This window comes from Antechinus flavipes, chromosome 4 (genome assembly GCF_016432865.1).
Source record: "Antechinus flavipes isolate AdamAnt ecotype Samford, QLD, Australia chromosome 4, AdamAnt_v2, whole genome shotgun sequence".
NCBI classification, from domain to species: Eukaryota; Metazoa; Chordata; class Mammalia; order Dasyuromorphia; family Dasyuridae; genus Antechinus; species Antechinus flavipes.
Genome location: NC_067401.1, coordinates 171,545,254 through 171,559,274, shown reverse-complemented (window position 1 = coordinate 171,559,274; position 14,021 = coordinate 171,545,254). Strand labels below are relative to the sequence as shown.

The 14,021-nt window shown below is 34.3% G+C and overlaps 1 protein-coding gene across 14 annotated transcripts in view; it reads left to right on the top strand.

Moving 5' to 3' along the window:
* Nucleotides 1–14,021, top strand: part of TNRC6C (trinucleotide repeat containing adaptor 6C) — a 281,153-nt gene that overhangs the window by 249,434 nt on the left and 17,698 nt on the right. For all 14 annotated transcript variants that reach the window (XM_051995504.1, XM_051995503.1, XM_051995502.1 and 11 more), the window contains 2 exons: nt 4,156–4,347; nt 6,074–6,217. In XM_051995504.1, coding sequence (XP_051851464.1) covers nt 4,156–4,347; nt 6,074–6,217 — 336 coding nt within the window. The remainder of the gene's footprint in view (nt 1–4,155; nt 4,348–6,073; nt 6,218–14,021) is intronic.

The following is a 14,021-nucleotide window of genomic DNA, read 5'->3' as shown; positions in this document are numbered from 1 at the left end:
TGAAAAAGAAGGCAAAGATTTATCAACTGCACAGAAACCTTGTATCTACATGTTAAAAATATTTTATTCAAGAAAAGAACCAGTAAGCAGTAGACACAGTAAGCACAAACAATAGACCAAAAAAAAACAAGATTATGTATTCAGATAAAAAAATGACTCATTAATTCATGTGGGAGTCATTCCTGAAGCACCTGAGTTGATTATAGACAGTTGATTACTGATTAAATTGAATATACTAATTAGAGAAAAATGTTAAAAATCAGACAAAGCTAGAAAATCATGAAAAAAAATTAATTGAAGACTTAGTTCCCATCCATTCAGACAAGTTCCTAATAAGGGAAAATGAGTAATGGATCTAAAAAAACAGACTCAGATTATAATAATTTCATATAGAAGCTTAATTGATATAAATATATTGGTAATAATGTAATCAAGAGCTTAAAAATACGAACCTTTAATTTCCTAGATAAATAGAAAGCTAAAAGCAGCATCACTTTATAAGATAAAATATATTGTTGATACTTGAAGAAAAAGATGGTAGAACAGTGTTGCCTCAGGAAATAATGAACAGTAATAAAAGTTAAAACCAATTTAAGAAAGTTTGCTGAGACACCCAAAGTCATCCTAAATACATCTATTCTGGAGATGACACAGTTACCAATGTCATTGGGAGATCACAAGGTATCTAAAAAAATCAAATTGCCATATTTTAGAAGATACCAAAAGCATGGGAAAAATTCAGACCTTATTAATAGCAAACAAAATTTTTGACTAAAATTATAAAAACTATTGGCCAATCTTCTTTATTCTTGCTTCCTTTTATATAATAATATATATTTTAGTTATTTCTATACACATTGATGACATTTTTTAGCAAGAGTATTAGAAGAGAACAGGCTGCTTTTCCTAGAGATATTTCATTAAAAAACAAAATCTTTACCATCACCAATTAAACTGAAGAGATAAAAAATCAACAAGCATTTACATGTATATGTGTGTGTGTTTTTACGTATTCATATATGTATGTATATTCTTATATATACAAAATCAATACAAGGTGATGGGGGCAGTATATTAGCAATTGAGATTAGGAAAGTCTTTGTGCAGAAAGTAGTTCTTGAGCTGACTTTGAAGGAAATAAGGGATTCTAAAGGGCAGAATCAAGCAGAGAAAGTATTTTCCAATTGTCAGTGTACAAGCATTTATTAAGTACTTAGAATGTGCTGGTACCATGTGAAGTGCTAGAGAGATAAATAAAAGCAAAAGCAGTCCTTGCCCTCGAGGAGCTTATATTCTAATGGAAGGCAAAACATAAATAACTATGTACTTACTAGATACAGAGTTAAATGGAAGGTAATCCCAGGGGGAATTCACCAGTAACAAGGGACATATGAAAAGGCATCCTATGATTTGAGCCAAGTCTTCAAGGAAACTGAAAGGCAGAAATTAGGGGAAAAAATATTCCAGGCATAGAGACAATCAGTGTAGACAACAGAGTCAAGAGGTAGAGATTTGTGCACAGGGAGTACTAGGTAGGGCAATTTATGTGAATTTTACAATGTATGGAGAGGAAGAACATACAATATTGAATAGTTTAGGTGTGAGCTTCTTGATGAATATAAATGCCAAACAGAGGACTTTTGATCCTAGAGGGAATAAGAGGCCACTGGAGCTTATTAGATAAGATAAATAACATGGTCAGACTTGCTCTTTAGGAAAATCATTTTTCCTAAAGTGATCTGAGCAATTGAGTGCAGAATGGATTGTATTAGAGAGAAACTTAAAGCAAGGAAAAGAGGCTTTTTTTTTTTAACAGACAAGAGATAATTAGAGTCTGATTGCTACATGAGTGAAGAGAAAAAGAAATATATAAAAGACATTGTGAACCAAGATTTTAATAACTCAAACTATCTTGAGTAGGAGAATGACTTAGTCAGATTTATGCTTTAGTAGGTAATGAGTTTTCTTAAATAATATTTTATTTTTTCTCCAATTACATATAAAAACAAGTTTTGGCATTCAGGGTTTGTTTGTTTTTTTAATGTTTTGAGTTCCAAATTCCATCTCTTCCTCTGTCCCTGGCTCCCATTCCCTGAAGTTTAAGCAGTCTGATACAGGTTATACATGTGGAGTCATGTATAACATTTCCATGTTAGTCATTTCATCAAAGAAAATTTAAACTTAAGAAAGAAATGGAAAAAGCTTCAATTTGTATTGAGATGCCATCTGTTCTTTTAATGGAGGCAGGGAGCATTTTTCATCATGCCTCATACTGGTTGTAGCAAGTCCCTCCAAATTGCAAAGCTTCCTAAAAGAGATACATGACTGTTATAGACTATAAAATAGCAAATGGATGAAGAATGTATGTTACCTAGATTTGATTTTGATATGCAATCTTTTAAGTGAACAAGATTTTAATGAAGTGTGTGTGTGTGTGTATGTGTGTGTGTGTGTGTATGCAGTAAAAATTATTAGAACTAGAATTAAGTAGGGAAAAAATAGCAAGTTGGATTGCCTCCAAGAAATTCCAAAGCTCCTTTAACAACCTCAGACTTCTAAGAACACAGATAGACTCATCCCAGTAATCTATTGGTGATGTTACATGATTTTAAATAGTGAAACACAGCAATTTCCACAGAGTCAAAAACGAGTATCATTTGATGTGTATTATAAATATTATATACAGGCTACTGTGAATTAAGAATTTAGAAAAACAACTGTACTAAAGGATGTCATCTAGTATTATGGGCCAGAATTCTGAACTCGAAACGAAGGATTCTTACAAGGTGCTAAGTCAGTGGAATTGATAAGAGACGATGGCTGTTTAGCAGAGTACTTAATAGTTCTCTAGTTCAGTACATGTACTTAGTATTTAATAGAGTTCCACAAGATTCACAACTATGATGAGAAAGCATGTAAGCTCGGATAAACTCAGCCAAAATCAGAACTGGAAGATAGAGACCATGGTGGTGGTGCTCCTGCCTCCCCCACAGAAACAGACACATTCAGGAGAACCTCAAGAAGCTGGCAAAGGCAGAGAACACAAAGAACTGGTGGCAGGAGCTCAAGCTCTCAGAACCAAGGAGAGAGATAGGCCTCTAAGAAAGCTAATCGGGCTCTAGGAAAAGAGACAAGACTTTGAAAGAGATAATAAAGAATTTTGACTTTAAGCCCTGGCTGTACTTGTGGTGATTAATGAACTGAAACGAAGGCTGCCTCCAGAGACCCCAAGAAAATTTCAACAGAGAACATTACATTTTAGAGAGATTACAATTGAGTACGTGTATGATCTAGAGAAGATATGGATGAACTGCACTCGATGGACAGGCAAAGACTGTGCTATGATCTTCATTAAAATGGAAGAAATGAATCATAGATACACTTGAGTATTGTGTATGTACATATTGAAGCATAGAAATAACATATTTTAGAAAACAGTTAAAATATACAAACTTGCAGTACTTGAATTAATTTTTTTAACTTACTTTCCCAGAACAAGTGGTATCTGACTACTCAATCATGTTTGATTAAATGTCATTGAAGGAGGGTCAAGTCTCGGCCTTGGATTTCTCCCACCATGCCTGCTCTCCTACACATAATGCTGCCAACCAGAGTTGGAGAAACTTATGTCATATCAGGGCTTCTTAAACGCTTTCTTCTCGTATCCCCTTTTCACCTGAAAATTTTTTGCATGACCCCAGGTTTATAGGCATATAAAATAGGTATATAAATAACCATCTCAGCTGAGAATCTTGCCTCATATTTTATCAAAAAATCTCCTATGAATTTTTACTGGCTATCTCCCCATGCATGCTTAAAATGTTTTTCTTTTTCTATTCTACCTTCTGTCTTCTCTTGCATCCTTCAAGTTCTAGCTTAAATCCCATCTTCTTTAAGACATCTTTCCTTATTTTTCCCTGATATTAGAATCTTCCCACTATTGATTATCTCTCACTTATCCTTGTTTATACATAACTATTTGCATATTGTCTCATCAACTAAACTGTGTTCTAGAGAGCCAGTACTAGCTTTTCGCTTTCTTAGTATAGCTTATGCTTAGCATAGTGCAAATCAGAGACCTCAGTATAAATTTTGGGGTTTACCACTTGTGTAACATATTTATTTGGTTCTTCTGTTTTTTGTTTCTCACTACAGGTGCTATCCCTGGAGGCTTAAGCATTGGGCCTCCAGGTAAGTCCTCCATTGATGATTCTTATGGCCGGTATGATTTAATCCAAAACAGCGAATCACCAGCCAGCCCTCCTGTAGCCGTTCCCCACAGCTGGTCACGTGCCAAATCTGATAATGATAAAATCTCAAATGGTTCCAGCATTAACTGGCCACCAGGTAAAATAAGGGTTTATATATATATATATATATATATATATATTTCATACAGTAGGATCTAATAAGAGCTAATATAAAGTACAGATTAGAGAAAACTATATTCAAGACCTACCTCTTACACATACTAACTTGATTACAATAGGTAGGTCACAGACCGTTAGTGTCCCAGGTCAGAGGTATCAGAATCATAGCTCTTGGGCCCCATGTGGCTACAGACTTCCTGAGTATGGCTGAACCAGATTAAAACATAATTAAGCAATATCTTAACAAAATAAAAATGCAATACAAATAATGTCAATTTTTGATTTTCTAAATCAGCATGAGCAGATAAAGATTTGTTTCTGTTTGAGTCTTACAGCACTGCCCCAAGTATCTATGACTTTAAATTACAGATTAATTGCTTGTCTATATCAATGAAGGGGATTCAATGCCAAGAATCCTGTACACTAACGAAAACACAAAAAAAGCCCAGAGAAGATGTAAATGTTGATATTCTGTTAACTCTTGAGTTTTCATGGGAATTTCTTTGCTAGATTTTGAGACTGTAGGCCTTACTTTATACTCTTTGAGTAATAATACTATAATAAATCAATTTAAATAAGAATTAACATAAATGTCACTGATAAAGATCAGCAAAGCTCATGAAAATATTTATTCTGTCCACTATATGTAATTCTTATTTAAAGCTGCTGTAAGCTTATATCTATGAGACAAGTACTGTTTATTTCCATAGGATTCATCAGTTAATGAAAAAACTCTGAAATGCACCAAAAAACCTGATTAGTAGCTATGAAAAATTGCTTTAGTTATATACACTAGACAAATGTGGTACCAAAAGGAGTCCAATATAACAGTCCAGAATTTGATAGTCAAGGCTATGCACAACTGAAGGAAGGATTTCGCATTTACCAAGAACATCTGGGAAGACTAAAAAATAATTTTACAGAAATTAAATTTAGATCAGTATCTTGTATGGTATATAAATATTATACCTAAATAGGAAACATCTCATCAGAAAACAAAGAAGAATGGAAGGAGGTATCTTTAACAACTAGAAATTCTTTTTTATAGTGAGGGATAAAAGTGATTATAAAAGCCAAAATAGATCATTTTAATTAAATAAATGAAAAAATTTTTGCATAGATAAAATAAACTTAACTAAGAAGAGAAACTGTTATGTTGAGCAGAAATATTCCTATCAAGTTTCTTAGATGAAACTGATGTTCAAGATATTAGGAAACTGATACATAGACACATGAACAAGGACCATTTCCCAGTAGATAAGTAAAAAATTATATGAGTACAGTTTTTCTAAAGAAAAGTTACATTTAACAATCATGAAAAAATGCTTCAAATCACTAATGACTAGAGAAATTAAATCAAAGCAGTGCAGGTGTCACTTCATACCATAAAAGTGGCAAAGCTAACATATACGAATAGTTTTGTAATGGCAATAGAAAAATGGGCCTTACTGTGGGTGAATGTCAGAATTGTTGTATAAGCATTCTAGAAAACAATTTACAGTCTTTTCAAGAAGTCACTGAATTTTATATATCCTTTGATCCAATGATCCCATGACTAGAATAAGATACCAAATGTGATTAGAAAATTGTGCCAAATATGTATTGTATCTAGGATATACTGCAACATATTTAACATTTATAGGACTGTAAAAGTAATGACATTACTAGATTATTTAGATTCTTACTTTGGTTGTCATAAACAGAATTCCATCCTGGAGTGCCATGGAAAGGACTTCAGAATATTGACCCTGAAAATGATCCTGATGTCACTCCAGGAAGTGTCCCTACTGGACCTACAATTAATACAACAATACAGGATGTTAATCGTTATCTTCTCAAAAGTGGAGGTAAGGGAAAAAACAATATGTTTTTATTCCTGTTTGTAGAAAAATCACAATCTTCAAACTCTTTTTATAGATAAGAATATCATTGAGTTAGTTCTAAGGATAAATAACTGTATAAATAATGGTATACATTTTAATATAGGGTTCTTTATTATTATAATTTTACAATAAAAATAATTTTAATGTAGGGTTTCCTATTTCTTGCATAGTACAACATGTCTGTTACTTCTCATTAAACTGCATAGTGTGCTGACGATGAACATAGGAATCATAGCAGTGTTGTTTTGCATCTCATTTGTACTTGTATAAATAAGAAACTTAATTTTAACCATGTTGTGGTATACTTAACATGATTTCTTGCTACAGCTTTTTTCTACTATCATTTTTATACATTTTCTAGGTTTAATTTCACCATATTTAACACTAGTTTTGTTTAAAAAGAGACAGTAATCTATCCTCCAAAGTATCTACTATAAGTTGTCTGTAGCAATCTCACAGTGCCAAGTTTGGTACACACACAATTGGGTTCATTTTCTTGTCTCACTTTGGGATCTGGTACAAAAAAATTAATGAGCCCTAGAATTATAGAACATAAACATTGAATACAAGTATGATATCATAAAGGGACATATCTTGATTTCCCTTAAGACACAGAATACTCTGCCCTTAGTATAAATTGTACCATCAATTTGCTAATTGTATGAAAAGAATAGTTTACATTATATTGGATACATTTTTTTTTATTAAATAGTAGTTTGACATGTAAATTGTGATCTATAATTATACTGTTTTTTGGTATTCCTAACTGAATTTATAGTAAAACTTAAGTTCATGGAATCCACAATAAAATATCTACCAGTAATCTCATAAGAAAGCATATGGTGTTTCTTAATGGGGATCATTCAAATTCTCATTCTGTTCATTATCTATTTTTGATGATTTTGATAAATCCTAAAGAATTTGTTCATAAAGTCTACAAATGATCTTTATTTACCTCAACAAATATAGAAAACCACTGTTTTAAATGGGGATAAATTTCAGTAGAGACAAGTACAAAATGGTGTCCTTAAGATTAAAAAAAGTTTTCTATTGAATAGGTTTTTAAAGTGAATCACTGTAAAGAGTGAATTAATCCAAGAAATATTTATTAAGAATCTGTGTGTTAGGCATACTGTGTTTATTATGAAGGCTACAGAGGCAAAAATAAAATAAATAGGTCATGCCCTCTAGAATCTTACATTCTCTCAAGAGAAGATAATTTTTCTTTGTAGACAAAATAAATACAAGGTAATTTTGGAGATATGACATTAGCAGCTATAAGTTTTATATGAAAAGCAACATTTAACCAATCTTTCTTGTGCAACAAAATAACTGTATAAATATGTATACATATATTGTATTTAACATATACTTTAATATATTTAACATGTATGGGACTACCTGCCATATAGGGGAAGGGGTGGGGGGAAGAAGGAGAAAAGTTGAAACAGAAGTTTCTGCAAGGGTCAATGTTGAAAAATTACCCATGCATATGTTTTGTATATAAAAAGCTATAATAAAAAAAAAGATAAAGAAATAAAAATAAATTTTTTTTACAGCAACATTTAAGCAGATTTTTAACAAACAAGGTATTCTAAGAGGGGGGAGGTGAAAAGGGAGCATATTTCTGGCATGGACGACAACTAGTGAAAAGGAACAGAAGGAGGAATTGGAATGTCCATTGAGCAACAGCAAAAAATATATGCCATGGAATGTGAGAAGGCAAATAATGTATAATGGAAATGTAAGTTAAAATTAGGATATGAAGAACTTTAAATGCCAAGCAGATGAGATATATTTGATCTTTGAAGCAGCAGGAAGCCATTAGATTTTGAGGAGAATGACATGTTCAGACTTGTGCTTTAGGAAATTTACTTTGCCCGTAGTGCAGAGGATATTTCAGGCGAGGAAACTTAAGGCAGGAAGCTCAATAGGAGCTAATTGCAACGTCTAGGCTTGAGGTGATATCCTAAACTAAAATGGTGTTTGGATGAATAGAGAGAAGCAGCCAAATGACAGAGTTGTTGTAGAGAATAATATGGACTTCAGGTTAAGATGGCGGAGAGGAGGCACACAGCTGTGTAGCTCCACACTTTCTCTCACTATCCATTTCATTACAAGCCTCTGAATTAATGCTTGACTGAAAAAAAACCCACAAATAGTTACCAAGAGAAGCCATCCTTGAGATGCGCCAAGAAAGGTCTGTCTTTACTGGAGGGCTGGGACGGTTTTAGATCGGGCGCAGGCGGCAGGCAGCAGCAGTGAGAGCACGGGAGCAAACTGGAGAGAGGGTGGGGAGTGATCGCAGCCATCTCTGCGGGGAGAGCTTCGCTACAGGATTAGATACTTTGCTCCGGCAGCAAGTCAGCAGCCCAGCAGAGAAGCTAAAAACACCGGGGTTGAAGAATACAACCCCAAACAGCTGGAGTCTCTCTGGACCTGGCCGCCCCCTCTTTTCCCCCCCAACAGTGACTCAGCACGCTATGGGATCTCAGAGCGCAGGCGCAGCACAGTCCTGCTAGTGCCTCACTGCTGCCCCCGCAGTCTGTAGAGGAAGCTCGGTAACACCACCCAGCCCTTCCCCCAAAGAAAGACTCCAGTTTTTTCTGTTTTTCTTTGCTAGTTTGTCTTTGATTATTAGACAGAATGAGCTAGAAACTGAAGAGGACTTTAACCCTTGACAGCTTCTACACAGATAGAGAGCAGACTCTAAATCCTGAGGAGACTAAAAACAGACAGTCCCCAGGTGAATCCCCAAAGGAGGAGATCATCTGTTCCTCAGCACAAATGAACCTCATAGAAGTAATTAAAAAGGCTCTCACAAGGGAGCTAGAAGAAAAATGAGAAAAGGAGAGGGAGGCTTGGCAAAAGAGCCTGGAGAAGTCAGTTAAAGAGAGAGTGGATAAAGAAGTAAAATCCTTGAAAAATAGGATTGGTGAACTGGAAAACGAAATTGGCGAAATGGAAAAAAATTCCACAGAACAAAAGAACTCAATGGGACAATTAGAAAAAGATTTTTTAAAAGTGAGTGAAGAAAATACTTCACTGAAAATCAGAATTGAACAATTGGAATTGAATGACTCGAGGAGACAAGAAGAATCAGTCGAGCAAATCCAAAAAAATCAAACAATGGAAAAGAATGTGAAATACCTTCTGGGGAAGACAACAGACCTGGAAAACAGATCCAGGAGAGACAATCTGAGAATCATTGGACTTCCAGAAAAACATGATGAAAAAAAGAGCCTGGACACTATTTTCCAGGAAATTATCAAAGAGAACTGCCCAGAAGTCATAGGAACAGAGGAAAAAATAAACACCCACTGAAAGGGATCCTAAAATCAAAACACCAAGGAATATAGTGGCCAAATGCCAGAACCCTCAGACAAAGGAAAAAATACTGCAAGCGGCTAGAAAAACCCAATTCAAGTATCAAGGAGCCACAATAAGGATCACCCAGGATCTGGCAGCATCCACATTAAAAGATCGAAGGGCCTGGAATATGATATTCCGAAAGGCTAAGGAACTTGGTATGCAAACAAAAATAACTTACCCAGCGAGAATGAGCATCTTTTTCCAGGGAAGAAGATGGACATTCAACAAAGTAAGCGAATTTCATCTATTTCTGATGAAAAAGCCAGAACTTAACAAAAAGTTTAATCTACAAATATAGAACTCAAGAGAAATCTAAAAAGGTAAAGATTAATCTTGGGAACTATATTTCAACTATATAGATGTATAAAGAATACATGTATACCTTGTTCTAGAAATTGATGTGGAAAGGACATTGTATCAGAAAAAGGGTAAAGTGGGGGTAGTACATCTCATGAAGAGGCATAGGAAACCTATTATATCTGAGAGAAAGAATGGAGGGGGATGAATATAGTGCGTATCTTACTGCCTTCAGAATTGGCTTTAAGTGAAAAATCTTAAGACATATTCAATCTATGGTGAAACTTCTCCCACCTCATTGAAAAGTGAGAAGGGAAAAGTGAAAAGGGAAGGAATAAGCTAAGCGGAAGGGAATACGGAAACTGGGAGGGAAAGGGGTAAGATGGGGGAGGAACTCTAAGGCGGGGGGAGGGATACTAAAAAGGGAGAGCTGTGAGAAGCAAGTGGTGCTCACAAGCTTAATACTGGGAAGGGGGGAAAGGGGAAAGAAGGGAGAAAAGCATAAACCGGGGTTAACAAGATGGCAAGTAATACAGAATTGGTCATTCTAACGGGGTAAACTCCCCCATAAAGAGGAAGCGGTTAGCAGAATGGATTAAAAGCCAGAATCCTACAATATGTTGTTTACAGGAAACACACCTGAAGCGGGGAGATACATGCAGGATCAAGGTAAAAGGTTGGAGCAAAACTTACTATGCTTCAGGTGAAGTCAAAAAAGCAGGGGTAGCCATCCTGATCTCAGATCAAGCTAAAGCAAAAATTGATCTAATTAAAAGAGATAAGGAAGGGCACTATATCTTGCTAAAGGGTAGCATGGATAATGAAGCACTATCTATATTAAACATATATGCACCAAGTGGTATAGCATCTAAATTCTTAAAAGAGAAATTAAGAGAACTGCAAGAAGAAATAGACAGTAAAACTATAATAGTGGGAGATCTTAACCTTGCACTCTCAGAATTAGATAAATCAAACCACAAAATAAATAAGAAAGAAGTCAAAGAGGTAAATAGAATACTAGAAAAGTTAGATATGATAGATCTCTGGAGAAAATGTAATGGAGACAGAAAGGAATACACTTTCTTTTCAGCAGTTCATGGAACCTATACAAAAATTGACCATATATTAGGACATAAAAACCTCAAACTCAATGTAGTGAGGCAGAAATAGTAAATGCATCCTTTTCAGACCACGATGCAATGAAAATTACATTCAACAAAAAACCAGGGGGAAGTAGACCAAAAAATAATTGGAAACTAAATAATCGCATACTAAAGAATGATTGGGTGAAACAGCAAATCATAGACATAATTAATAACTTCACCCAAGAAAACGATAATAATGAGACATCATACCAAAATGTATGGGATGCAGCCAAAGCGGTAATAAGGGGAAATTTCATATCTCTAGAGGCCTATTTGTATAAAATAGAGAAAGAGAAGGTCAATGAATTGGTTTTGCAACTAAAAATGCTAGAAAAGGAACAAATTAAAAACCCCCCAGTCAAATACTAAACTTGAAATTATAAAAATAAAAGGAGAGATCAATAAAATTGAAAGTAAAAAAACTATTGAATTGATTAATAAAACTAAGAGTTGGTTCTATGAAAAAAACAACAAAATAGACAAACCCTTAGTAAATCTGATTAAAAAAAGGAAAGAGGAAAATCAAATTGTTAGTCTTAAAAATGAAAAGGGAGAACTCGCCACTCACGAAGAGGAAATTAGAGCAATAATTAGGAGTTACTTTGCCCAACTTTATGCCAATAAATTCGACAACTTAAATGAAATAGAAAAATACCTCCAAAAATATAGCTTGCCCAAACTAACAGAGGAAGAAGTAAATATCCTAAACAGTCCCATCTCAGAAAAAGAAATAGAACAAACTATCAATCAACTCCCTAAGAAAAAATCCCCAGGACCAGATGGATTTACATGTGAATTCTACCAAACATTTAAAGAACAATTAACTCCAATGCTAAATAAACTATTTGAAAAAATAGGGATTGAAGGAGTCCTACCAAACTCCTTTTATGACATAGACATGGTACTGATACCTAAACCAGGTAGGCTGAAAACAGAGAAAGAAAATTATAGACCAATCTCCCTAATGAATATTGATGCTAAAATCTTAAATAAAATATTAGCAAAAAGATTACAGAAAATCGTCACCAGGATAATACACTATGACCAAGTAGGATTTATACCAGGAATGCAGGGCTGGTTCAATATTAGGAAAACTATTAGCATAATTGACTATATCAATAACCAAACAAACAAAAACCATATGATCATCTCAATAGATGCAAAAAAAGCATTTGATAAAGTCCAACATCCATTCCTAATAAAAACACTTGAGAGCATAGGAATAAATGGACTTTTCCTTAAAATAGTCAGGAGCATATATTTAAAACCATCAGTAAGCATCATATGCAATGGGGAAAAACTGGAACCTTTCCCAGTAAGATCTGGAGTGAAGCAAGGTTGCCCACTATCACCATTATTATTTAATATCGTATTAGAAACACTAGCCTCAGCAATAAGAGTCGAGAAAGATATTAAAGGAATTAGAGTAGGCAGTGAGGAAACCAAACTATCACTCTTTGCAGATGATATGATGGTATACCTAGAGAACCCCAGAGATTCTACTAAAAAGCTATTAGAAATAATTCATAATTTTAGCAAAGTTGCTGGCTACAAAATAAATCCCCATAAATCCTCAGCATTTTTATATATCACCAACAAAACCCAACAGCAAGAGATACAAAGAGAAATTCCATTCAGAATAACTGTTGATACCATAAAATATTTGGGAATCTATCTACCAAAGGAAAGTCAGGAATTATATGAGCAAAATTATAAAAAAGTCTCCACACAAATAAAGTCAGACTTAAATAATTGGAAAAATATTAAGTGCTCTTGGATCGGCCGAGCGAACATAATAAAGATGACAATACTCCCTAAACTAATCTATTTATTTAGTGCTATATCAATCAGACTTCCAAGAAAATATTTTAATGATCTAGAAAAAATAACAACAAAATTCATATGGAACAATAAAAAGTCGAGAATCTCAAGGGAATTAATGAAAAAAAAAAATCAAATGAAGGTGGCCTAGCTGTACCTGATCTAAAATTATATTATAAAGCAGCAGTCACCAAAACCATTTGGTATTGGCTAAGAAATACATTAGTGGATCAGTGGAAAAGGTTAGGTTCCCAAGACAGAATAGTCAACTATAGCAATCTAGTGTTTGACAAACCCAAAGCCCCTAACTTCTGGGAAAAGAATTCATTATTTGATAAAAACTGCTGGGATAATTGGAAATTAGTATGGCAGAAATTAGGCATGGACCCACACTTAACACCATATACCAAGATAAGATCAAAATGGGTCCATGACCTAGGCATAAAGAACGAGATTATAAATAAATTAGAGAAACATAGAATAGTTTATCTCTCAGACTTGTGGAGGAGAAAGAAATTTGTGACCAAAATGAACTAGAGACCATTACTGATCACAAAATAGAAAATTTTGATTACATCAAATTAAAAAGCCTTTGTACAAAGAAAACTAATGCAAACAAGATTAGAAGGGAAGCAACAAACTGGGAAAACATCTTCACAGTTAAAGGTTCTGATAAAGGCCTCATTTCCAAAATATATAGAGAACTGACTCAAATTTATAAGAAATCAAGCCATTCTCCAATTGATAAATGGTCAAAGGATATGAACAGACAATTTTCAGATGATGAAATTGAAACTATTACCACTCATATGAAAGAGTGTTCCAAATCATTATTGATCAGAGAAATGCAAATTAAGACAACTCTGAGATACCACTACACACCTGTCAGATTGGCTAAGATGACAGGAAAAAATAATGATGAATGTTGAAGGGGATGCGGGAAAACTGGGACACTAATGCATTGTTGATGGAGTTGTGAACAAATCCAACCATTCTGGAGAGCAATCTGGAATTATGCCCAAAAAATTATCAAATTGTGCATACCCTTTGATCCAGCAGTGTTTCTATTGAGCTTATATCCCAAAGAAATACTAAAGAAGGGAAAGGGACCTGTATATGCCAAAATGTTTGTA